We start from the raw sequence: 25,185 nt of genomic DNA, 5'->3' as shown, positions 1-25,185 counted from the left end.
TATATGTCTGCCTTCACAAATATTCTTCTATAGGGGTCCATGCAGATCTGTAGCGTGAACAATCCAAAAGGTACATGCCACGAACTTGTGATTCAGAATATAAGCCTCTCTTTAAAATGTTGACAATCGGCCTCATACAGACCTGGAAAAAAATGCTAACTGGAGGCAAAAGTTTCTGAGTTTTCCAGGCTGAGTTCCTGCATGTCTGTGCACGGTTGTTTCAAAACCAGCCTCCCTTCGTCATAAAAAGCTGTGCCCAGGAGATTATTTCTTTCCACCAGCTTCCCTAGCAGTTTACACAAAGGGTTTTGTTTTTTCCTCTCATATTCTTTGCAGCTTTGTTCAGAATGCCTTTAAACTTATGGTAAAGAAGAGGCTGTTCAGAGCTTCACATTCCTCAGTGAGCAGTGCCTGTGCTCGCATGCAAGCCATTGCCTCCCCTCCAACTATTTTAATCATTTCAGAAAGGGGGGGGTCATGAGGCATTTGGCAGCAGGCTCCTTTTATATAGCTGAGGTGGAGTCAGCCAATGGCCTACAAGCCTGGAAAATTTTGCAGGCCAGTTTTACTGGACAGCTTTGCAGAGCTGTGCCATTTGAATTTAAGCACACGCATATCCACACACTGTGCTCTTCATTTCTGGCTTGTCTCCCAGCACAGAGAGCTTAGTGAGATTTGGGTCTCTCTCTCTCCCCTCTGCAGCGATAGTTTCTCCAGGCTCTGCTAGTTAGGACTCCCCAAGCAAATCATGGAGGACACCACTTTGCAAATTATTGAACAAACAACTGCCTCTGAAACCTCTGAGGAGCAAGCAGCAGAGGAACCGATCAAATCAGACCAGATCAATGGGGTGACGGTGCTGACCCTTTTGGACAAGATCATCGGGACAGTGGATCGGATCCAGATGACCCAGGCTCAGCTGGAACAGAGACAGCAAGAGATGGATAGTGCAGTGTCCAGCATCCAAGGCGAATTGACCAAGCTCACAAAAGCACACACCACCACCAGCAACACTGTGAACAAGATGCTTGAAAAAGTGCGAAAGGTGAGCGTCAATGTGAAAACCGTCCGGCAGAACCTGGAGAAGCAAGCTGGGCAGATCAAGAAGCTGGAGGTCAATGAAGCAGAGCTGCTGAAGCGCAGGAACTTCAAAGTCATGATCTACCAGGTAAGGAGATTTCCTGCAGCTCCTTAGGCTATGTTTGTCAGTGTTTGTTTCCACTGCTAATAGTAACATAGTAATGAGGTAGAATGGTGGTGTTTCCCCACTCCTGGTTCCTCTAGAGTTCTATTACAGTGTCACATAGTTAATTCTAGGTTTAATATTATTGGTATGCTCATGAGATGGAAGATTTAACATAATTTATTGTGCTTAAAATGAGTGCAGGCTGGCCTTTGCAACCTGCAGCAAGCGAACAGCAGAATCTGGAACTTGCTTTTTGACTAAAGGTAGAAAAAAGTGCACTGGGGACTTTATGGGGATCTTGTAAATCAGCCAGTTTAGGTGGAGCATGCCTACTGGGGTTGGAGTTCTAAGAATTAGAAGGAGCATAATACTGTCTCAGGTTTACGATACGCACCTGACAATGCTAACATGAGACAATAACATTGGTGTCATGTTTAACCTCATTCTTATGGGCGATAGAGCAGAAACATTAAAGAAAATGTAGCATAGTCTTTTGAGTTCATTAGCACCCCTCTTTCCAGAGCCGTGGATCTGCCTTTGCCATACTGCTTGTACAAGTAAATACAATCCAGTATGTGTTACAGTTTCTTTAACCTGAGACCTGTTCGGTTCTGAGCTTTTCCGTGACTCAGTTTCAATAACAGGCGCCTTTGCTCTGCCTGAGGCTCATTTTCTGGACTAGGACCTGGATTTGCCTTTAATCTTTTAAATATTATATAAGCAAATAACTGGGGGGAAAAGCAGGCCAAGGCTTCCACCCCTTTTTCCAGTATCTGTTTGGGTTTAACTTCATTTACCAGAGCTGCCCTCCAGTCACACATCTGGAGAAAGTATAATGAGTTACAGGCAGTCAGAATCACCAGGGGTTAATAACAGACTATGTCAGGGACAAACAGAGGAACATCCAGTGCAGGTCACAGGGAAAAGGGGGAAGAAAAGGAACAAAAAAGCAGAAGTACTTATTACAACCATAGTTTGAAAGGGGATCTGGTCCTGCTAGGCTGAGGAATCTGGCAAGTAGCGGACTGATATAGCTCTCTGATTCAGAGCCTAAGCATTTATAGTTATATCATGCCCGAAAGGCTGAAATACTCAAGTATATTAGGATCATGCAAGCAACCTAATCAGACTTAAAATACATATATCGGAAGCTCTTCATATCAGGCCTGCAGGGTAGCATAGTAGCTCTACCTAGGGAAAATAATGTAAACACCTAAATGCACAACAGTGGAACCAAGCATTGCGAAGTGATGGAAATGGCAGGGAATCCTAATATTCCCTGCAAGTATTTAAATAAGCTAGAAGAGATAGATATCTTCCAGGTGTTTTTGCAGTGTCCTGAGTATTGGTGGATTGTCCTTCTGAGAGACGCTCTTAATTGCTTGCCACTGCTCAGAAACACTGTCCTTTTATTCTCTGGGACAAAAATGTATACTCTTAACTCCCACGGGCAGCAGTAGCAAAAAGGCCTATTGATTTAAAAAAGGAGCAGAATCAGCCCCTGAGTTTGACTTCACTGAGAAAGGATGGAGGCAAGGATTTCCTGGAGCATAATGTTGTTTTGTGGAAAATGGGATGAATGAATGGTTTGAAATGCAGAACAAATTGTTCTGTGTGCATTTTAGCATGAGATACTACAGCCTTGAGGCTGGAAGGCAGGAGAGAAAAACTCTCTGTGAAATTCTACTGTAAATCCCTGTAAAACTATGCAATGCTCAGCCTGTCTTAACCAAGAAAGTATAAGCATAGTTACACACTCAAACACAAGCAAGGGTAAACAGGGTGCAGGAGGTCACAGGGAAAGTGTGCAGACTTTTGTCAAACACTGTTGAGACACATGAAGCTTCTTTTGGAGGAGAAACTCTGAATGGTCCCCTGATTTGGAGCCTGAATTGGAAAGCAAAATCTGTGGGAATCTTTGCCTTTCTCAATGGCTGAGCACCAGGCTGGGATGAACCCCAATAATATTCACCTATCAGCACACCGCATGCATCTTTCTGTATTACTCTACTGCTGCATTTGCTTTGTCAAAGACAACTGTGGTACAATGAGCTTTGTGATTCCTGTTGATAAACCATAGGGAATCCCCTGGAAAAATTGGGTATATGTTTCCAGTACACTGCAGTACTGTAGCCACTTTCCCTTGTATACGGGGGAAAAATAGATTTGCAGTCAAAAGAGAACTTGCCTCAGGGATATTGTCTCTCTGGGTGCTTCTCTTGCTGCATGATGGTGTTAGCCTTGAACAATTTTCAAGACAATAGCTATTATTTTTCTCATACACAACAAAAATATTTGGCTATTTAGCAGTATCATTAGTCTGTGGCTTGTACTTGCTGATAATATAATCATTTAAGTTCTACCAGATAGTAAATGGAGTTATCTGGCTCCACATATACTATTAATTGTCAGTGTTTGCATTCTATAGCGCCTTCTGATTTGTGTAGTGAGAGAGATTTTGGTATGGCTTTCTTTTTTGCTAGGCAGGACAGGTTCCCATTTGCTGAGGTTGTCCTGGCATTGGGGGCTAACATTTTTGAGCAGTTACTAACATAGGATGCATGCATGAACAATGTTGTGTATTTATGAAAATAGCAGGATACAGGGCCAGATCCTGATTTCTTCACGTGAGAAGCTCTATCAAAGTCAGTGGTTTTACCTGCTTCAGTAAAAGGAATAGGTATGGGCCCAGCATGTGCACTAAGCCGAGGAGTGCTGACCATAAGGCTTCTAATAATTTCATAAAGAAGATGAATGCAGGGTGGAAAAGAAAGTACCATTTCTGTTTTTAAATCTGGAGGTACATATAACTAACTGTGGATCAAGTTCTGCCACTTTACCCATGTTGAGAAACAGGAGACTAACAAACGGTGGGTGACCAGGGCACCGGCCCTGGACTTCCACTTAGAGGGGCCGAAAGAACTGAAGCTGGCATTCCTGCCTGCCCAAATGCTGGATCAGCCATAGCCAACCCAGTCCCTGCCACCACCACTGTTGCCCAGGGAGCAGATCCTGGCTGTTATGCTTCTGTTGAGAAATACAATTTCTTGCAAGTAGCCCTGTTGATTCCAATAGGATCACTCCTGGAATAGAGTCCTCTTCTGACTCTATATTTAACAATTATTTTATATTATTTACTAAGCAGCAAGAATGTGAGAGATGCAAATCTCATGATAATTCCTACCTTGGGGAATATTTGGACATTATACATTTTCTCTGAACTCCCTCTCTCTGGAAGAAAAATGCAACAAAGGCTTACAAAATAAGCTCATTGTTCTACAGTCATTGCTTCCCAGAATGAGCCATAAATGGAGAGTTATTTTAGATGTGGCCTTGATAATTTTGTTCATCTCGGGGCTGTAAACAGTTATGTTACTAACCTTTAACAGCACTTGTTTTTTAAGAAGCTATGATGTACTTTCCTGCTCAACTGTGATTTAAGGAGGAAAAGGTTAAGAATGCAAAGATTTATGAATTTGCTTTTTTTCAGGGAGTGGGGCAAGTTTGCCTAAATGAAATATTAGGCAAAAAGAGGAAGGGGATATTTTCAGTGGGTCACTGAGCAAAGAGTCCGTGCTCCAGATGCATTTAATACTGCATGATTCTGTGACTTGGAGAAGTAAAAACAAAAGGTAGAATAACAGTCACTAGGAATAGGTGATATCTGTCTGCTAGCGTCTTTCTGCAGACATAGCAGTTATGCAAGGAGTTACACCAGTAGTACCATCAAGATCCTCCAGCTTCTAGCTGGCAAAAATAAACTAAAGAAAATAAAGCTTTTTTTGTTCTCTGATATTAGAAGGACCACGAAAATCAAAGCTGTTTCTTGCATTTGCCTTTTGGTTAGTAGAGAGGAGCATACAACATGTCCATCTTATTTATCTGAGCTGGGGGCGGTGGGGAACATAAGACTGAAAAGCGGGCTCGCCCAGCGAGGCCTGGTAAGGATGGTCCTGGGATGGAGACTGTACACAAATGCATATGTGCTCATATGTCTCACTCTTTTGAGACCAATCTGACCTCCTGGTGAGGTAAGAATCTTTGACTTAAAAAGGAGTTGGATCAGCCCATAAGAGTAGTATAGAAAAGCAAAAGACTTCCAAATTAACCAGACTGCATGTTCTGAAAATGAATCCATGAAGTGAGGTGTTTTTCTTTGCCAAACTGCTGTGTAAATACAGCTTTAATCTCCTTATCACAAAGTTCAACTTTCATTCCACAAGAGGTTTGATGGCAAGCAGTTATGTTTGTCCTTACAAGCAGCTCATATCACCAAAGCCACTTAATGCAACCACTCATGGCCTCTGCCCTGCATTCATGTGTAGGGAATTAGGGAAGCTCTGTATCAGATTTGGTGAGCTTGCTGATAAAAGCAGATGGGCCTGTACCAAATTCCCTCATTCCCAAACTCAACCCTAGTAATATGGTTATACCCTCTCTACAGGGTATAAAAATTGTAAGAAAAAAACACAGTCCAGACCACTCATCTAAGCCATGATAGTGAGACCTTTAATGCATCTAAATTTTAGAAGAACTGTGAATACAATTCCTCCCCCCGCAACATTTTGCATCAGAAACACTCTTATAGACACAAAAGCCTGGCTTTTCTTATGGTTGAGTGTCCAGATAGATGTACATAGTACACAATATACCCTCAAAACACAGACCTTTTAAAACTGTGGCTGCTGACTTGGGGGCTGATGGCATGTGAGATGAGCTCTTAGGAATATCATCTGGCCCATGCTGCAGTTTTACCTTCTTATGAAATTAATTGCCTTTGTCAGAATTGGGGTAAATAAGTCACTTAAGGCTTTGCAGGTACCCAAAACTGATAGGTGCAGGCCCACTCTCATCCCTATAATACTACTGCCCTTATGCATTATTCTGGCCATGGTTGGTTTGGAAAACAGAGTGGGAAATGTTCTTTGGTAATTTTAGGAAGATCCCAGGAGATACCCACCCCACCCCGCCTTCTTTGTTGTTTTTTTTTTCCATACTGTCTCATTTTTAATTTTATCTGAGAAGTCAATTATTTGAAAGCCCCCTGCAGAATTTCATCTCCCTTTCTGAGTAATTCAGCATGCCAAGTCTACCAAACGGCTGAGCTTCTCCCAAGAAGTGCCAGGTGGCAAGTTGGGATGGGATAGAAAACAGATCCTAGCTCTACAATGTGTAGGGTAGGTGGGGCTGTGCAAGGAAATATAAATAGCACAGCTTGGCTTTTGTGCCTTCGGTGGGCCATATACGGATGAGAGTGTCCCAGTGCTTGTAACAGGGAGGGGCAGATCCCTTTTGAACCCGCTTGTTAATATGGCGGGTTTGGAAGCTGAACCTGACGACAGTGTTGGGAGCTCTTGCTTCTCAGAGAAGAGGGTGAAAAGAAGCATGGGAAGAAGTGAAAGAACTGAATGAACAACGTGGGGTGGGGAAGGGAGCCGAGAGTGTGGCAGAGGGAGAGACGAACACGGAGAGAGACGAAAGAAAATGAATCCTGTGTTCTGGAGAAGCTGCACCCGCCCCACATCTGAGCAACAGGGTGTTCTCTCCTCCCCTCCAGCACACGAGCCGTTTCTAAGCTAGGGAAGCTTTTTTTTCCCCCTTTGAAATTAATCATGATTAAAGGAAAAGCTCATGAATTTAAATGACAAGACAAGGTCTGCAAATGTCAACGAGGCTTGCAGACTCAAAAATCAGCCTACAAGAGTCACAAAAGCTTGGACTCTGCAAAGTTTGGCCTGCTATGTGTGTTGCATTTTGGTGAGGAAGGAGAGTCAGAAGCAGAATGCTGGAGAGTGGCGTGGGTGTTGGGTACCGTGTATGTGCCCAGTTTACAAAGCCAGCTAATGTAACATGGCCAGAAATACTCAGTGTTAGTGACTGGGGATCTGGTCTGGAGCTCAAGTACTCTGTGTAGGTGGCATCACCATTTCCCAATGAATCACTGGAGAGACATCCCTTTCACCACCCACTGTTTTCTTTATTTGCTTCTATCGCCTAATAGCATCTTAAAATAACAAAGCAATGACTGCATACTGTCCTTGATCCACTCACAAACAGCTCCCCCTGACAGTCCTGGTGCTGTGCCTGCAGACATAGAGCGATACGTAAGGATTCCAAAGTGTTTCCAAATTCATAAGATAATCTCCATTTATGTATATAGATACACCCTGTGTCCCTGAAAGTGGCTTTTGGGACAGTGCCAAAGTCTGGGTACACTGCAGACTTCTTCGCCCAACATCACACTGCAGTGAATTGCATTGCTGTGTTGTGGGGATGCTTTCATATTGCAATGAAATGACAACACAGCATAACTCAGTAATGTAGCCTCATAGCCCAAAGAGACATTGTTGCAAAAGAAACCTCTGTAGCATGTGGCCCTAAGTCAAAAATCAGTGAAGAACACATACTTGATGAACTGGCATTGAATGCAGCTCCATTGTTAGTAAAGTAGAATGAATGTCCTGACTGTATTCAGTCCTGTGTTGTTTCTTCTATGGCTCCACTTGCATTAAGTTTTGTTGCATTTCTAATGTCTTAACCTTGGAATGACAACATTTTTGTGGGTGAAATCTTTTATTGCATCAGCTGCACAGTTGAGTGAGATTTAGGGAAGCTTTCAGATAAAAGGTAACCTTCCTCAGGTAGAGATATCACCCACAAAAACTCCTTGCCTTTTGCATTTATCCTGGACCATCACAACCACAACATTAATCCAAAGCTACCTTGGCCTTGGGTTGTGTTTCACATTTGAGATGCACCATGAAATGGGATTTGGTATAGAGGTATGCTTCTCTGCTAGCATAAAGACATCTTAAAATGTGTGTAAGTATAATTTATACTCACTTTACTAATGAAAATTACTTCTTTATAACTCCTGCTTGTCTGTGGAATGCTCCAGGTAGAACTTATACAGCCTCACAGGTAACTCTCTAGCATAGTCCCTTGGTTTAGCAATAATACTGATCTGAATGTTAAAGCTCCATTCAAGGTGCTTGCTCCCCCCATACTGTATTTCAGCCTTTGTAAAGAAAACCCCTGTTTCAAAGAAACCCTTATGATCCCAAGCTGTATGCCATAATTACCATAGTCATTCAGTGTTTTTGCAGCTGTCTTCACAGAGATTAAAGGTCTCTCTGAAAAGGGCCTGCATATTGACAAAGATCACGGTGGGTTGAACAACCTTAGGTATAATAAGAGTTGGCTTCAGCCATTGCTCAGAATTTAGCTTATCTCAGGTTCCAAAGAACTGAATCTACACTTTTGGTTGCATATTCACGTTCCTTTCTAGGTCCCAAGAGAAACTGCAGAGTAGAGCCAAATGACAATACCAAGTCTGTTATACCGATAACACAAGCCTGTCCATGGAAAAGAGAGACTCCAAATCCCTCAAGAAAAATCAGTTTACATGAGAATTCCTATCTGATTTCTGGACCAAAATGTCTTGGACAGCTTGGGAAAGCATCTGAATTTTAAGAGGCTTTCTCATTACTAATAAAGATACCTGTGTTCCAGTTGAAAAACCAGTGTACATATTGCACATATATTATTAGGTATGGTGCATGCATGCTTTTATGATTAATATAATACTAGGCATCCATGCACTAAACGTCCAGGGACTGGAAGCATCATGGTTGCTATACAGAATCAGACCTGTTAAAAAAAAAAAAAAGGGCATTCCATTCTATAGATGCCTGAGTTAATGAGTTTGCAAACAGTTCCTCCCTGTGCCCTTATCTTAAAAGTTGGTGCCCACACTGCTTTGCCAAAGTCCTATCACAAGGTCTAAAAATTACTTGTCGTAAGGTGAAAGTGATATAGGTTCTGTTTGAGATCGATTTGACTTGTCATATTATGTTATTAATATTATATTAGGGATCAGGGGTCAGCACCCTACCACCCAGGGGTGGGATGCAGCTTTCAAAGAGACATTATCCATCTTGCCAAGCCCACCATAAAATTATACTGCCATGGAAGTGGGAGTTGTTAGATACTCTGCCTCTATGTTCCATCTGCTGCCTGTGGCCTGCCTTATGACTGAACTGTGTTAATTCAACCTGCTGTTAGGGAAAGGTTCCCAACCCCTGTATTATCATTCAACATTCCCATAACGATCCAACGGTGAGAGATTCAGACTGATCATTGGTGATAGGCTGTGGCCTCCAGGATTGAAAGTGGTCTCAGTGTTTTTACCCTGGCCCCAGTCTGCTGTTGGCATTGGAGACTGCAGCCAGACTGATGTGATCATCTGCTTTCTCTTTCCTGTGCTGGCAGTGGAGACTTTGAATCCATCATGACTGCATAAGGAAGGGTGGTGCAGTTGGGTGTGTATGAGATTGTTTTCAATGCACTAGCCCAGGGGTACTCAGTCCCTAGGCTGTATCTAGCCTCAGAGCTGTGTTATCTGGCCTGCTGAGCTCTCCACCTGCAGTAGGGAGCAGTGGCACTGGTAATTGCTGCTCCCCTGCTGCCAAATTTCTGGACCTATGGGGAGGCTGGCTAGGGTGGCCCTGTACACTAGATCCAGCATGCAAGGCTGAGGTGGCGCAGAGCCCAATCCATGTTTGTGGGGCTAGGCCAGGGCAACATGGGAACCAATTCAGGTGGTGTAGGGCCCGATCTGGAAGGTGCAGGGTTCAACCCCTGATGCTGATCATACAAGGGATCTAGCTTGGAGATCAACCCTGTGCCACTCATATGGCCCAGGGGGCCAAAAGGTTGAGCACCACTGCACTAGCTTGATTTTGGTTTTATTTGTCCCTAGCCTGTAGGCGGCATCAGTACATGTTTGTGTGGAAAAAATGTATCACAAAGCAGCTCACTCATAATGTGTGTGTGTGTGTGTCTTTTTTTATTGCAAAAATAATTTCATATATATATATAACTCCACCTCCAACACCCTGCCAAGTGGCCTTTGTGGTTCACTTGGCAGCTCAACGCGCACTAAAAAACCTGTTACACAGTTTGCAGTGTGCGACTGTGCACCTATCCCTATACCCGTACCCCCCACCCACTGCCCTCCTCAGAGGGGCTAATCCTGAAAAAGTCTATGCCAGACCTCTCTCTACCAGATGAGGTCTGCCGTTTCTTTCCCATCATCCTCTTCTGTCTTTCTGTCGTACCAGTACATTTCACTTAGTCCCATTTTAATACAGTCCTTGACTGTGGGCTGTGAGCAGGTTCCTGGTTTTCCACAGTTCAGACCTGAAGTAGGAGATGAATTGGTTGAAGCACGCTGTTGGGGCCCCATGCCGTCTGGTCACGTGCCCATAGAGAACTGGTTCCCTGGTCAGGTTTCTGACACCTGTCACTACCAGGAGGAGCACATGAACTTTCTTCCACACCTCCCTGGCATGTGGGCAGTCCCAGAAGAGGTGGTCGAAGGTTTCTGCCTGCCAGCGGCAGGTCAGCCTCAGGCAGTTCAGTGGACCTGTCTGCCCTATGCTGTTTCACGGGAAGTGCCGGGTGGGCTGCCTGCCAGTTTAGGTCTCTGTGCTTCTTCTTCAGGTCCCTGTGGAAGATTCACTCCCACACGGCCTGGCAGCTGTCACCAGGTAGTAAGTCTACCGGTGATATGGTGTCTCTTGCCCTTACCACCTCCCGTTTCTTGCAGTGGTTTACCAGGGTCACTAGGGTAGCATCATGCAGCTTGTATTCCTTTCGAAAGTGCTTCAGGATCTCGTAAAACCATGGGGGAAACATGGTCCATGGGCTCCCATTATTTGTTGTGCACACTTGCCACTGTTGCAGCAACTGCCTTGCAAAATACTTAACAAAGCTGGCTGTTTTAGATTCTCCCCCTGTTGCCAGTTTGCAAATCTGGCTCATGTACTTGGCCCAGAGGAAGAGGAGGACATCTGTCATTCCCCTGCCTCCAAACAGTTTTGCTTTGCACAGCTTGGCCCTTGCCACTTTCTCCCATGTGGAGCGCCAAAAGAAAACACACACAGCTCTCTGGATTCTGTGAATGGCGTGCTCGGGGTGGGGGGAAGGGGGAAGACTAGAGCAGTGTGTAGCAGCATTGGCAGAAGCACCACCTTCATCAGTACCATGTGCCCCCCTCCCACCCCCCGACAGGCAGTGTGACTGCCATAGCCCCAGTTTCTGTCTGGCTTTGCCCTCTGTCTTCTCCCATGCCCTCTGCCCTGTCAGCTCTGGGTCAAACTCCACCCCGAGGATCTCTACCCTTTCCCAGGAGACGAAAACCCCCAAGGGCAATGGGTCTTCAAGCTTACCCAGTACTAGGCAGATGCTTTTGCTCATGTTGAGCTTGGCCCCTCCTGCTGCTCCATATACCTGGGTGTGTTGTAGTGCTCTTTCCACTGACCGTTTGTCCCGCGTATGATGTTCAGGTCATCCATGTACACAGACTTTTTTGTCTCCTCCCCATGCCTCCCAGGGATTTCCACTCCCCTGATCTGGGGATCCTGTCTGAGTTCTTGTGTTAATGGTTCCATCTCGCAAATGCACAGGACCGGGGAGAGCGGCAGCCCTGCCTGACCCCCAATTCTACTGCAATAGGGGCTGTCAGGGACCCATTCACCAAGGCCCTGCTGCTCACATTGCTGTACAGTGCCTTGATCCAGGTGACAAAGGTTGCGGGGACTCCCATCTTTTTCAGTCTCTATTAGGAAGCGGTGCAATACCCCATCGTAGGCCTTCTCCAAGCTGAGGTTCAGTATGGCAACATTTTGTCCCCTCTCCCGCTGATACTGGAGCATGTCACGTAGCTGCATAAGGGCATTGTGGATTTGTCATCCTGGCACTGTGAGCGCCTGGTCCTTGTGTGTGTGTGTCTGAGCAGAAATGCAGGGACTTGTTCAGGTAACTGGAATGGCAACCCAGAAGCTGCACTGGTAGATTCTATATGATCTCTGGGAACAGGGCAAGTGATAAAAAAGGTGCAAAATAAAATGCTGCTGTGGGGTCCCAGTTCTGAGGCAAGAGAATTCAGGAGTTCTGTGGCCCGTAGCAGCTCAGGGAAAGCACGATAACTCTTAGCTGGCACCTCTGCAGAGGAATTGCTCATTGCTATTCAAATCTATTCAGCTGGTCTCACTTGGGAGCCACCTTCCTCTGTCCAGGTGACTAAGAGCCATAGCGCTGTAGTCTCAGCCGAGAGCCATGTCCATCTGCTGTCCAAGCTCATCAACCTCCCTACGTTTCCAGAGGATTATCAATGCTCTGAGAGAGTCGGAGCATTGGTTCAGTCCGAACCTGTTGATTCTAATTTTTTTCATGTTGTGACTTTAGCTGCGTCCTGTGCTCAAGTTGCCTTTTTGATGTGGCCCTTTCTGGCATGGTCTTTATCACAAATGATCCTTACCCCCAGTTTTCCAGAGAATAACCGTGTTAACCCCAAACCATCATTGACACCATTGCATTGACACTGTAAGTTTTTCACCCTGCAAAATCCTAGCAAATACGTTATCCAGTCATGTCTCTGACCTGGGATCACAAAGGACAAAGCAGTCCCCTCATAATCAGCCAGATCTCAAGAGCTCTCAGACCCCACATACCCTCAAGGGACAGCAGTTCATCTGGAATTTTTTTATACCATCTTCAACAGAAATAAAGAGGAGAATTAAATGCAAATGTAATTCGGACCCAAAGGGCACACCTACACGAGACGCTAACTGTGTAGTAGCCTAATAATACTGCACAGTAGTGCGTCACAGCACAGACAGTGCACAGTAGTGTCACTAAAAGGTGTCTGCCTGTGCTACTGCACTATAACTGCACATTTATTTAGTACTTGATTATATATGTTCTAAATTAAATGTGCAGTAACCACTGCTCATTAGTGAACATGTAGATGCGCCCAAAGTCCAGGAATCAAGATAGTGCTGTTCTGAAGAACATAAGAACTGTTTGTTGGGTCAGATCAAAGGTGCATGGAGCCCCATGTCCCATCTCTAGTAGTAGCAAGTACCAGAGTCATCCTTTTCCTTTCTACGCTTTTAGCTTCAGTACTGTAATATGTGGGTTTCAGGGCTGTGGAAAATCTGAGGGAGTTACTGAGTCTCTGCTTTCGCTTTGAGTCTCCTGCCTTTGAGAACAGATTCAGTGAAGTTCGAGCTGGAAAGAACCCTATTAGGTCATGTCTTGCCCATCCCCTGAGAGCTGGGGTGGGATTGTTCCCTACAGTCTATTTTTGGTTTAACTCAGATTCTCAGGGCTCCAGTTCCAAAGAAGCACATCAAGAATTCAGCTGCATGATTTCCATCCATGTCAAAGGACACCAGCCTGCTAGATCTCCACATGCAAGAAGTCCTTACTCTTGTCTACACCTCATTTTAATTAGCAGAGCCTCATGATATGTGTCCACAGCAGCATGTGGCCCCAAAGCAAATTCAATAAGGCGTTTATTTGCTTCAGCTTCTAGTACCCTTTCTAGGGCTGAAGTGTCAGTACTTTTACCCAGAGCCTCTCCTGGAGTGTGGATTCCTCTGGAGCTGGCTGAGACCTACTGGATGAATAGTTCATTGCTCAAATATAAACTAGTGTTGAGATGATTAGTTTTGCTGTAGTTCTTTATATAATTAGTGGCTGAGCTGTGCAGCTATAAACTGCTGCGGTGCAAGCAGCCAGGTTAAATTAAAGCTGCTGCCTATTGGGATATGGTTAGACTTGTGGGGAGGGGGGGGATATGACATCTGTACTTAATGGCTGGTGAAATTCAAACCAAAAAGAGGCATATTCCCCCTCATCTTGTTGCCCAGCACCTCGGGCATCTCTCAGGTGCTTATCACCATGGTATCCATGCACCAAACGTCTTTCCTCTGCAATGCCCGTATGATGCCACTGGCGTCATTACACACATAAAGAGCTATAACTGAGGGTCGAATTTGGCCCTAGTGACTCAGTATGCTGGGCAGCTAGTCAATGGGCACATCTACATGAGGCATGACTAATTAGCTGTGCAGTAAATGTCATGCATCTACACATGTGCCCTTATTAGAGATGAGTAAACAAATTAACTCCGTAGCAGAATACTACTTGTATTTACAAGTACCATCCCACTGGAGAGATTTTTGCTGTGCAGCAGCACATGTATAGATGCTGCCCTGGCTGGGTGGGGCATGTGGGTGCTTCAGCACAAGGGCTGCCTACCAGCTAGCCCTGCAGTGGAGCTCCATCGTGCCCTAGCTAGCCCCTCCTCAGCATGTTGAGCTGGGGCAGGGGGTCTGACCCCCAAAGCCCCTTTGCCAGCTGGAGCTGCTTCAACCCGGCTCAACATGCCACAGCCCCGGGTGCATGTTCAAATGGCATGCCTGGGAGCAGCACACTCCAGAGCAATAAGCTCCAAAGTTCATTATTTTGTGTTAATTACATGTGTAGATGTGCCCAGTATATTCTAGACCCCAGTGAGTGTGTGGATAACTTGGATAATTTCGTTTTTTCTCCTACAACAAATATTTAATTACTCTTTACCACTCCATGAGGAAGTGCATGTATACCCCACTTTGGAACTGGGGAAACTGAGGCACAAAGAAAAGAAGAAAGTCATCCAAGGCCACATATAGCTGAGCTGGCAGATCTTGGATTAGAACCTGATACCCAGTTCTGTGCCGCATCAGTTTCCCTAGAATTACACCAGCAAAGAATTTGGCCCATGGCTGGCACAAGTTACTTAATCTAATAGGCTTGGGGAGAACAAGGCTGAATACAGGCTTGGGAAGAACAGGGCTGAATACAGGCTTGGGGAGTGAGTGTGATTCTTTTATCTTCAGCAGAGCTGCATCTGATTACACCGGGCTTAAGGTTGGGTCCATTGTCTTTTTTCAAATAAGGGATAAAGAACTGTGTAAATGTAACTGGTGTAAATATGAATATTACCAATGCAAAGCATAAGTCTCATAAGCTCCAGACAACTTGCTTCATCTTCTTATTCTCGCACAGCACGTGGCTGTTGTCTTTTGACCATATGGAGTACATGAACACATGATGATGTCACACTGTACATGTGATGAAAATGTCACTTTATGTGGCTTACTGGCATCACACATTACATGTGCACCAGTTTAGGGGGTTTTGGATGAGACTGCATCATTGGAAACTAAACTACATCCCGATGCATTTTAGTTTGCAACGGTGTGTTGCAGCTATAAGTCGGCTGGCCACGGGAGAGGTGAGCAGGCTCCACAGAAAAAAAGTATCAGGCCCCTCGCAGCCTCTGCCTTCATCAGCAGGCACTTGCTGAAGGCAGAAAAAGCAGTGAGGAGCCTGATCTTTTTTTTTTTTTTTTTCCAGAGCCTGCCCATGGCTGGGGGGTGAGCTGCTGGCGGGCTTTTCTCTGTGGCGATGGTGCCCCCAGTGGCCGCCTGGGCAGGCTGCTAGTGAGCCAGGTGCTGCCCCAGCTCAGAGGCAGCACCCAGTCTAATCCAACTCTTCCCTGGGGGCGCTGCTGCAGGAAGGACCTGGTCCCCCCACAGCTCAAGGGCAACTCGGCTTGCTGGCAACTCGCTCCCCAGCCACAGGCAGGCTCCACTGAAAGAAAAAGAAAAAAAGGATTGGGCCCCTTGCTGTAATGTGATGGAAAGATAAAAACCCTAAATTGAAACAGTAGGTTTAAATTAAAAACCCACACAATTTAGGGGGCATAAAAGACTACACCCCGTCACGTGTATAAGCACCCATGGGTAACAAAGGCCTCGAAGAAGTCCTGCCCCAACATCCAGCTGCATAAGACAAAGACCAGAGCTGGAGTCAGAGTGAAGATTTGTGTTGATCTTGAACGAGGTCAGAGGAGGAACATCAAACTAAACATTTAGAATAAAAAATCCAGGATGTTTACTCTGCACTTTTCAGCTGAGAAGACTTATATCAGTTAATGCCTTTTACTGATCTCCCTGCATATCATCTCCAGTGTAGTCCCCATCTTTATAGGACTGCTGTTCAGAGATAGCCTTGCAGCTATTAATCATGCATGGCAGGTGTATCCAGGAGGGGCAGCTTTAAGAACTAGACCAGTTACATAAACAGGCTGATAACGCAATTAAACCATTTTTTTTCCATTGGGAAAAAAGAAAGTTATTTTTCCCCCTTCCAGTCTATTTACTTGTCTTTTTCCTACAGTCCTGCTTTTCATCTGATTCATTGCCGGGCAAAGCAACCTTCAAACATGGCCTCACTGTTTATACTGACTCCCCCTCCAGCCCCACCCTGTGCTTTTCTTTTAGTTTCCATCCCAGCTGGACTAGCAGCAGCACATTTCACACAATGTTATAAGAACCATCTTTCTTTTTCACATCAAGAGCAACACAGCCTCTAATGACACTATTCCCAGGATACGGTGGACAAGCTAGATCTGTTTGATAGAAACCCAGTGCCAGTGAGGTTTTACACTAAGTTACTTGAGGATGGAAGGAATTTTTCTCATCACTTGAAGTCCAGTAAGTTTATTCTGTAGTGCTTACGTGCTCCCCACCTCGTTTTCCCCCACTAGAATCTTCAAGTTCTTTCCTTTACATCTCAAGAAGATGATAACCCCTTGATACAATTTTTTGCTCTCTTCTATCTATAAAATGAACTGCATTTTCTTTTATTTTGAATCCCCTCAGCTGATAATCCTGGAAAGGGAATCTGATGCCAAACTACTGAAAATATAATAAAGGAAACTACTTTATGTATCATCTTTGAGTGGGGTAGTTTGTAAAGCCAACTGCTCTCAGGGATTGCTAAGTAGCAGCCCCCTCCCATCAGTGTATATTAAGCAAAAGAGAAAAGTTTTGATTTTGCAATGTTGTTCTCTGTTGAAACACTGAGAGAGGCTGTTTGTGTCCTGCTGGGTTGAGGGCTTGTCCATATTCTGTCCTGGCAGAGTTGTGTGGATGCAGTTCAGGAATCAAACAGCTTTCTGGATCCATCTCACTCATGTAGTTGGATTTAGCTCTTCATAATTGTAGCTGTTGTTCATCTAATCTCCACTCCTCCCCAAAGCTCTTAAATTATTTAATAGTAAGGTATTGCTTCCAATTATACTGGCACAGTTTGGGAATAACTTTGATGGAGTCACTTGAGGTTTACACCAGTGTAAATGAGAGTTGAATCTGACTCTGTGGTTAAATATTGCATAAATATCAATGACTTGCTATAGCTGGCAATCAGGACTCATAGTAGAGATGATATTTTTTATTAGATCAACAAGATTTTTGCAAAAAAAAAAAATCTTTAATTGCAGGCTTTTGGGCACAAACACCCTATATATCAGGCATTGGAGAAAAGATTATAAAAGTTCTCCTGGGTAGAAATTAAAGTTCATATTTCATAGGATTTTGCAGAGGAGTCAATAGATGGAAAAGTCCTCTGGGCAGTTAGTTCATAGCTCGTATGAAGCCTCTCACGTCCTGTGAGGATCTGTGATGTGTTCGCCTATGCAACTGCACTGCAAATTACCTTGCTATAGCTGGGTCATTGACTCTTTTGGGACCCCCAGTAAATGAAAGCAAGACTTCCTTCTTGTGAATCTGTACTGGCTATTTCTGCTGCCCTTTCACCTCTGCCCATTCTCATGTTAAGCTAGTTAGTTTAAAGCAGCTGGTGGGGAATAGGGAAATTCTTCCATTCTGCTTCCTTTCTGCTGGCCATTGAAATCCATTTTCCTCATCTTAGCCTGAGAAGATCCAGAGTGTGCCCCATGACCCTTCGCCAGAGCGTGTGCCCTTTGAAACATCGCCAGAGTGTGAGTCCTCTGACCCTTCTCCAGAGACTGTGCCCTCTGACCCCACACCGGAGAAAGTGCCAAGGCCCCTGCCAGCAGAGGATGTGAAGGGAGACATCACTTTTAGGGCATCAGACACAGCACCATCTGAAGACAGTCATGAGCCTCTTCTGAAACTCTGAAAGCTGCTGATTCCAGTGCCTTGCATAGTTGTGGCCCACCTTTTAGTGGCTGCACTGAGCCATTAAGCTTGGGAGGCAGATATTTTTAGTTGGCATAAATGCCACAGCTGATTGAATCCTCTGTTTGCTGCATGATAATTGTGATGTAGTTGTAATGGGTGTACAAGAAACTGTGATCTTCTGTCAGGCCTCTAGGGAGTTGCCCTGTTCTACCTCTGGGATGATTTTAATTGTGGGAGGGGAGGATGGTCACAGGCCTAAAGCCAAGTGATTCCTGGGTTCTATTTCTGGCTCTGCTAGAGAGTCATTGGGCACCTTTAGGTAAGTCACTTCCCTCCTCCCTGCCTCAGTTTCTCTATCAAAAGCATGGAATGTCTACCTCCTGGGAGTTGTGAACTTTGATTTGTGACGATAAGAAATGGCTTGAACATATCAAGGGTGTCAGAAGAAGGCAGGCTCTTATCCCACACTCTGTAATGTTCAAGATGAAACAGCAGTGACCTATTTAGAAATAGCAGGTCTGGAGGCACTGTTCAAGTCAGTAAGTCACCCTTCTGTAATTCCCTTCAACACAAGTTACACTTCTCTCCACAAGCTTCTGGTGGTGGTAAATATGGCTTCTGCATCCCAAAAGCTCATCCCAGGCCATGGAGACTGCTGGTAACAAAGTTGCCTTTCACTAGATAGGATGTAGCTGCACTCTAGTCCTCCTGCCTGCAAAACCTGTTGAAAGTGAGGGGAGGGCAGTCTGTATGTGGAGGCAGGAAAAGAGCTGGAGATGCTTGTATGTCACCTTAAATACCAGTCCTTGTCTAGCAGAGCCACGAAGCCTTATCAGGTAACAGTTCTAATTTATGGCAACACCAGCATGAGACAAGTATCAGACTCTTGCAGTATGCTCGCTGGAGTCCTCCTCTTTACAGCAGCAGTCACTGGTCTTTCTTGTAGGCCCTACTGTTCTGTATATATCTGGGAGACTAGAGCCAACGGTGGAGAGCTGTCAGTGATGGGGGCAGTGTTGCCCCTCAGCTCCACCAAGGCTTGAGATACAAAACCTGCTTGTACAGCAGGGAAGCCTCTAAACGTGGCAGCATTTAACCCAAGGGTTCCTATGCTTCTTATTTTATTCAGAATGGTTCTTCTAAGCCTAGAGCAGAGGCTCTGCTCCTGCCAGCCACTGTACTGCACTGAGCTTTACAGAGTGCACATCTGACATGAAGTCTGGCAAAAGGGCTCCAAAGACCCATAAATAATATTTATGCACTGGAACACTTCAGCATAGTTCACTTAAGTGGTGCTGACGCAATATCATAAATAATATTCCTATTTTATGCTTATGATATGAACATATGGCCCCTGCCATCCTTTACAAATGATCATTGTAGAGCATTGCTGAAGGGTGAACAATGGTGAAGGGGAGGAAGAGAAGCTTTGGCCAAGGACATCAGGGCAAACCCCAACTCATTAAAAGTACTCCCAGATCTTGAATCTCCAAGCAGAACCTCGGTTTTTGAGGTCTCATGTGAAGAATCCACACTTCACAATTAACGAGGCCACATTGACTGTACTCTGTGTGCATAGCCAGAGAGCTTCTGTGATTGGAAAGAGCCATGGGCCACCAGAGAATCAATAGGTTTCAAACTTGAGGCATACCGCACTGAGTTTACCCCCTTCATCATCTGTTGGCATTTTTTGCACTCACATTTTGAACCTGACACTTGTTTTTAAGCTATGGACATAGAGGATGGGTTACAAGCATCTTGTTCCTATTCATTCTGCTGGCCAAACAGAAGGGAACAGCCAAATAGCCCAAAAGAAGGAAACACTGCAATTTGTATTGCCAATGTCTTTGGATTCTTAGTATCATCTCTGATTGGTTAATGACATGTTTCAGTGGGGAACTAATAAGTTCCTGAATCTTAGGATTTCACTTGGGTCAGTGCCTGGGGACATTCCCCAATTTAGGATGTTACTAATGCCAAACTGTTCAAATTTACTTATGCCCTTATGCAGGGAACTACATTACATATGCCTCCCCACCAATCTAAGATATCAGGGCTACAATGCAAAAAAGGCGAAGTCAGGTGTTTTCAGTTAGTGAGGGGCCATTGACACTGTTGATTGCATGATGTGTGTGGTGTCTTACAATTTTTGATTTGCTAAACCATCGTGTTTTGTCACTTTGTGTAACAGTTCTTGGCAAAATGGCTCTTATAGGATGTGTGTGTAAAGAGCAACATACTCCATTAAGATTTTATTAAAACTGGGTGGCTCCAAGAGATACTATCTTCTGTTCCTGAAAAGGGCCTGACTCATGTTAAAAGAATCTTTTCTACCTGTGGCCAAAAAATGCTGCCAAGTCAGAATGGCAGTGCTGTGTGCCCACGCAGTGCTGGGTGGACAGGGTTCCACAAAGAGCAGGGCAGGGCCGTTAGACCCAGAGAGTTCAGGTACTCCGGAAAGACTTACCAGTGGAAATTCTCCTTTCCAAAGGTGGCCCACAAGCTTAACAGTTTGGATTGTGCCTTTTTTGATGCATAACAGAAGGCTGAAAGGAACAGTTGTTATTGTGCTCATTATTTCCTTTGGCCTTCTACCTCAGGAGTATTAGGAATGTCAAGTCTGGTCTTCCACTACTTAAAAAAGCTTATGCACCTTTGATTTGGTTAGTTTATAAGGTGCAGGTTTACCCAGCCTTCTGCCTGTCTTAAGACCCCAGTATTACAACAGGATTGGTGTGGACAGGGCACCATGTCCATGTAGAGCTCCATTAGGGACATCATCATAGACCCTATTACAGGAATGGAGACTCCAAACTTGCCAGAAGACTCTTTAGAGGCCTGAAATTTGGGGCATCAGGTTTCTCAAAAACATTTTTTTTAATCATAAAGACAAAAGATGTTTCTTAAAGGTTATTAATCTCTCAAGTATTCAACAGGCTTTTCAGTCCGCCATATGCTGGGAGTGTAAGACCTTAATTGATGAACACATTGATATATTTCAGTGGGAGGGGAAGAAGGCAGAACCCCTATTTTTTGTCAGCGGATTACCTTCAGATCCTCATTCATCTGTGCCCTGGTTCCCTATTTTTTACCATGTGTGCTCTTGTTACTGTATAAAATAATGGTGTCCTTCTCACACCAGCACTGATGCGAGGTCATCACAAGAATGTGCCCTTTCAGGCTTGGTGTTCTCAGGTGCTGGCAGAAGGAAGCAAAGTGACTGTGTTTTTACTGTGAAAGCTGGAGCTCCAACCTGTTCTTTTCCCAGCTGGGGACAATATGAGTCAAAATATATGCTCCCTGACTCCCTTCTGCCCAGAAGCTTCTGATTGCTGCCTGAGCCTCCTCTTAAGTTGGCACTTGCTTAGCTGTACCTGGTGGGCAGCAGTGGAATGAGACAGAGAGGAGGACTACTGTGGGAAGTGCTGAACAGCAGCAGCTTTAATGTATTTGGCAGCAGTAGGAACTGGGCACCAGTCAGGTTTGGGCAATTAATGGTGCTATAGGACTCATGGGATGGAAGAGTGAGCTTGTAGCATTTTTCATCCTGCAATTGCATGTCAGCAGGCCTTTACTGTCTTCTCCAGATAGAGTGTAGCTGCTGTTATAAAGTGACTGCATAAATCAGCTGCAGATGTGATTAGCATGCATGTGTGTATATATTTAAAAGACTTAATTAAAACATCAAACTGGAGAACAGATCAGCTGGGAGTGTGTTTTCTTCCACTAACAAACCAGAAATAAAAAAAAATCCCCTAAAGAACAACAGTCCTGTTGACTTTCCATTTTACTCCTAGAATTTTAGGAATGTTCCTCAGATTTGTCTGTGATTCTGCTATATTTTAACAGTCCCTGGCCCTGCCAGGCAGGGAATGTAGCTCGGTTTTGTGTCTCAGTGGCCTTTTATATGGTGAGGGAAATGTTTACTTGTGTTGTAGCAACCAGACAGTATGTTCATGACCATAAAGGGTGCTGATGAGTGACTCACTGGAAGGGAACTCAGGCTTGAAAGTGTTGTCAGATAAAAAAAAACCCACTTAGTGGAGCAAAGTACAGAGCAGTTCTGTTCAGTGGACCTAGCAGCACTGAGTTATTTGAAATAGAAAATGTGCAGTGTCTAACACCCTCTCTCAACCTCACAGCCAGTGGCGACGCATAGTGGGTGCATGTCCACTCCCTGAGAGCGCCAGTGCACCCCCTGATCAGCCACTTAGGCAATGGCCAAGGGGGGCAGGCAGGAACACTGGCGCCCCCCCGTAAGCACCATTTGATCGCTGTGATCACTGCAGCCGCTTCTCGGATCACTTGATCCCAGGAGTGGCCACAGCCACTCCCAAAAGCGGCTGCAGTGATTGCAGCGATCGGCTGTTGCGGGATCACCCAGAGGGGTCCCTCCCCTGGTCAGCAGGATTGCCGGGGGGGGGACCTTCCACCCCCAGTCGGTGGTACTGGTCGCATGCCCCCCCAACTAAGGCAGCACCAGTCGCCCATGCTCATAGCTCCGTTGTTCACAGTTCCACGCAGATGGCACAGGTTTCTTGTTTCCCCATAACCTCCAGGATATATTGCTACTTGCCTGTGTTTTCTCAGGGAACCTCACACCAGGGTACTTCCAGGGTAAATTGCTCCTCTTAAGGTTACTGTGCAGAAGGGGAAAATGTGGCTTAATGTATCAAAGACCATGAATGTGGGTCTGAGGGGGGCGGGGTGATTCTTCCTCATGCACGGTATAGGTAGAGGCATTCTGCGTGGGGCAGGAAACCAGATTGTTTCCACTCAGATCAACTCTGAACCTTTTGAGAAGTTAATCAAAATGAATAGATTCTACCTTCTATGCCAGGGGCGGGCAAAATGTGGCCCTGGGGCTGGATGCGGCCTGCCAGGCCATTCTATCTGGCCCGCAGGGCCCCTAAAAAATTTAGAAAATTAATATTTATCTGCCCTGGACTGCCTGTCATGCAGCCCTTGGTGGCTTGCCAGAACTCAGTAATCAGCCCTCTGCCCAAAATGATTGCCCACCCCTATTCTATGTACACTTAGACACATACCTTTTTGTGGGTGCTTATGTTTCCTGCCTGTACCAGGAGTTGGGAAATCCCATGAGAAATTTTCTTTTCCCAGTAACCTGGGATCAAGCAGGCCTGAGTCCCGATGGGCATACTGGGAATCAGAGTTTGAGCATTTGGAGCTGCTGATACCGAGGGTTGTACTATAGTTGTGCATCTCAACTCTCCTAGTGCCAGTCTCAGTATGTTTTCCAGGAAAAAGTATGTGCTTACAATGCCTGGTGTTTGAAACTGGGGCTCATCTGAACGAGTCATGAGTGAAATAAGGCACACAGGAATAATACTCTATCAGTGGAGATTTACGTAACAGTCAGGCAGCAGGCGCCTGGATTATTCTTCATTGTTCCAGCCGGGCTTCATTATCTTTTCACTACATTTGGACCAGGGCTGTTTTCCTAGCTACATTATCTCTAGAGAGCAACCTGCAGCAGCAGACTTCCCCCCCCAGATATGCCTGCTGTGGTGAGGCAAACCCTGCCATTTCTGCTGGGCAGCTCTTCCTGTTCTATCACAGGCTGAGCAGCTCTTGCATAATTGGGAAGAGATCCTTGATGTCCCATGAGCAACACATGGGTGTGGAGAGCAGCCAGGGCGTTGTGAGGAATCCTTCCTGGCAGCAGGCTCAGGAACTACCCTCCTCTCCCTCTGTGAAAACAGAGCTGTTTTGTTACTCTCAGCATTGGTTGTGCAGGGTCTGATTCAAAGCTTGGAGAAGTCAGTGGAATGGCTCCTCTGGGCTGTTTTGGCTTTGGATCAGGCCACAGTGTTTTCTCTAGGCATAGGCTTTGCCAGACACATTCCAGCTTGCTGTGCCCAGTCTCTGTGATAATGGTAGACGTGTAAACTCACTGCTAATCTGGGCTTCCAGGCTGGAAGGGGCAGCACAGGAGGCAGGACACACAATGGTGTGATCTAAGGCAGCATTTCTCAACCCCTGGGTCCCAACCCAGAAGTGAGTCACAAGACTATATGAAAGGGTTGTGAACAACCTTTAAAAAATGGATCAACAAACTTTCAAAATGGATTCTTCTTTAAGGAAGAAAAACATGGGTTTCCTCTTGCAGGCTGGCAGTACCAGCCTGCAAGGGGCTGATTGGGGCAGGGGGTGCCATGTGCATGTACACGCACTTACATGCATGTGGCAGCCAGGCTGCACGGAGAGCAGTTCCTGCAGCTCCCCACAGGTAAGTCTATGGGGCGGTGGGGGGCAGCATAGATGACAGGGGGGTGGGAGGACACATAGGCAACACTGCCTGCCACCACACCACCTCTCTAGGGTGGAGCTGTGGTCTGAGGGGAGTGGCAGCAGTGGCTGGGCCATGGCAGCAGGGTAGAGCTGCAGCCCGATGCATGAATGACTACCAACAGGAGAAGGTGAGGGCAGTGGAGCCACTATCCCTGTCCATTACTCCTTGTGCTGCTGGTGGCATAGCTGGCGTGGGGGGGTCAGGTGGCAGTGGCACCAATGAATCTTGCTGCCCCACTCTGCCCTCCTGCACTGAGTCTTACCTGCTGGGCCGTAGAGGCAGCTCTTGCCTGTGCCGGTCCAGCCAAGCTGCAGCCCCATGCCTGCTGTGGGTGTACAAATCTGGGGGGGCATATGTCCCACATCCCCCCACCCCACACATTGGGGTGCTGGGGGCAGGGGGTAGTGGGTTGGAAGTGAGGGGCACCAGTGAGCTGAGGTGGTTGGGGGGCTGTGGGTCAGGAGTGAGGGGTACTGGCAGACCCAGGGGGCTGTTTTCTACTTAAACCATTTACTGGGTCAGGACTGGCCATCAATATTTACAAATGGGTCCAGTACAAAGAAGATTGAGAACCACTGATCTAAGGGAATGTGCCCCAGGCAGAAAGGGCAGGTTTGCCCCTTTAAGGGTTTTGGGGCCTGGGGCCAGCCAGCCCTTTTGGATTTTCAGACCCAGCTGGGAAAGCCTGAAGAGCAGAGAAAACAGCTGACGGGGAGCTAAGGAACAAGGTGGCTCCCGTGGTTGGTTGGGGAACCAGACAATGGAAAAGGCCTCTCTGTCCCTGCTGCCTGTATTGGTCAGGGGACTAGCTTCATTACTGTTTGAGCTTTGTTTTGAGAAGT

General features: G+C 45.7%; 1 protein-coding gene across 1 annotated transcript in view; it reads left to right on the top strand.

Moving 5' to 3' along the window:
* The first annotated feature begins 500 nt into the window (after positions 1-500).
* Positions 501-25,185, top strand: part of PTRF (polymerase I and transcript release factor) — a 39,831-nt gene continuing 15,146 nt past the window's right edge. Inside the window, exon 1 of the mRNA XM_019550441.1 lies at positions 501-1,168. Within this exon, the coding sequence (XP_019405986.1) occupies positions 749-1,168 (420 nt within the window). The 5' untranslated portion in view covers positions 501-748. The remainder of the gene's footprint in view (positions 1,169-25,185) is intronic.

This window comes from Crocodylus porosus, unplaced genomic scaffold, assembly GCF_001723895.1.
Source record: "Crocodylus porosus isolate Cpor-Errol unplaced genomic scaffold, CroPor_comp1, whole genome shotgun sequence".
NCBI classification, from domain to species: Eukaryota; Metazoa; Chordata; order Crocodylia; family Crocodylidae; genus Crocodylus; species Crocodylus porosus.
This window is presented reverse-complemented; position numbering and strand designations above follow the sequence as displayed.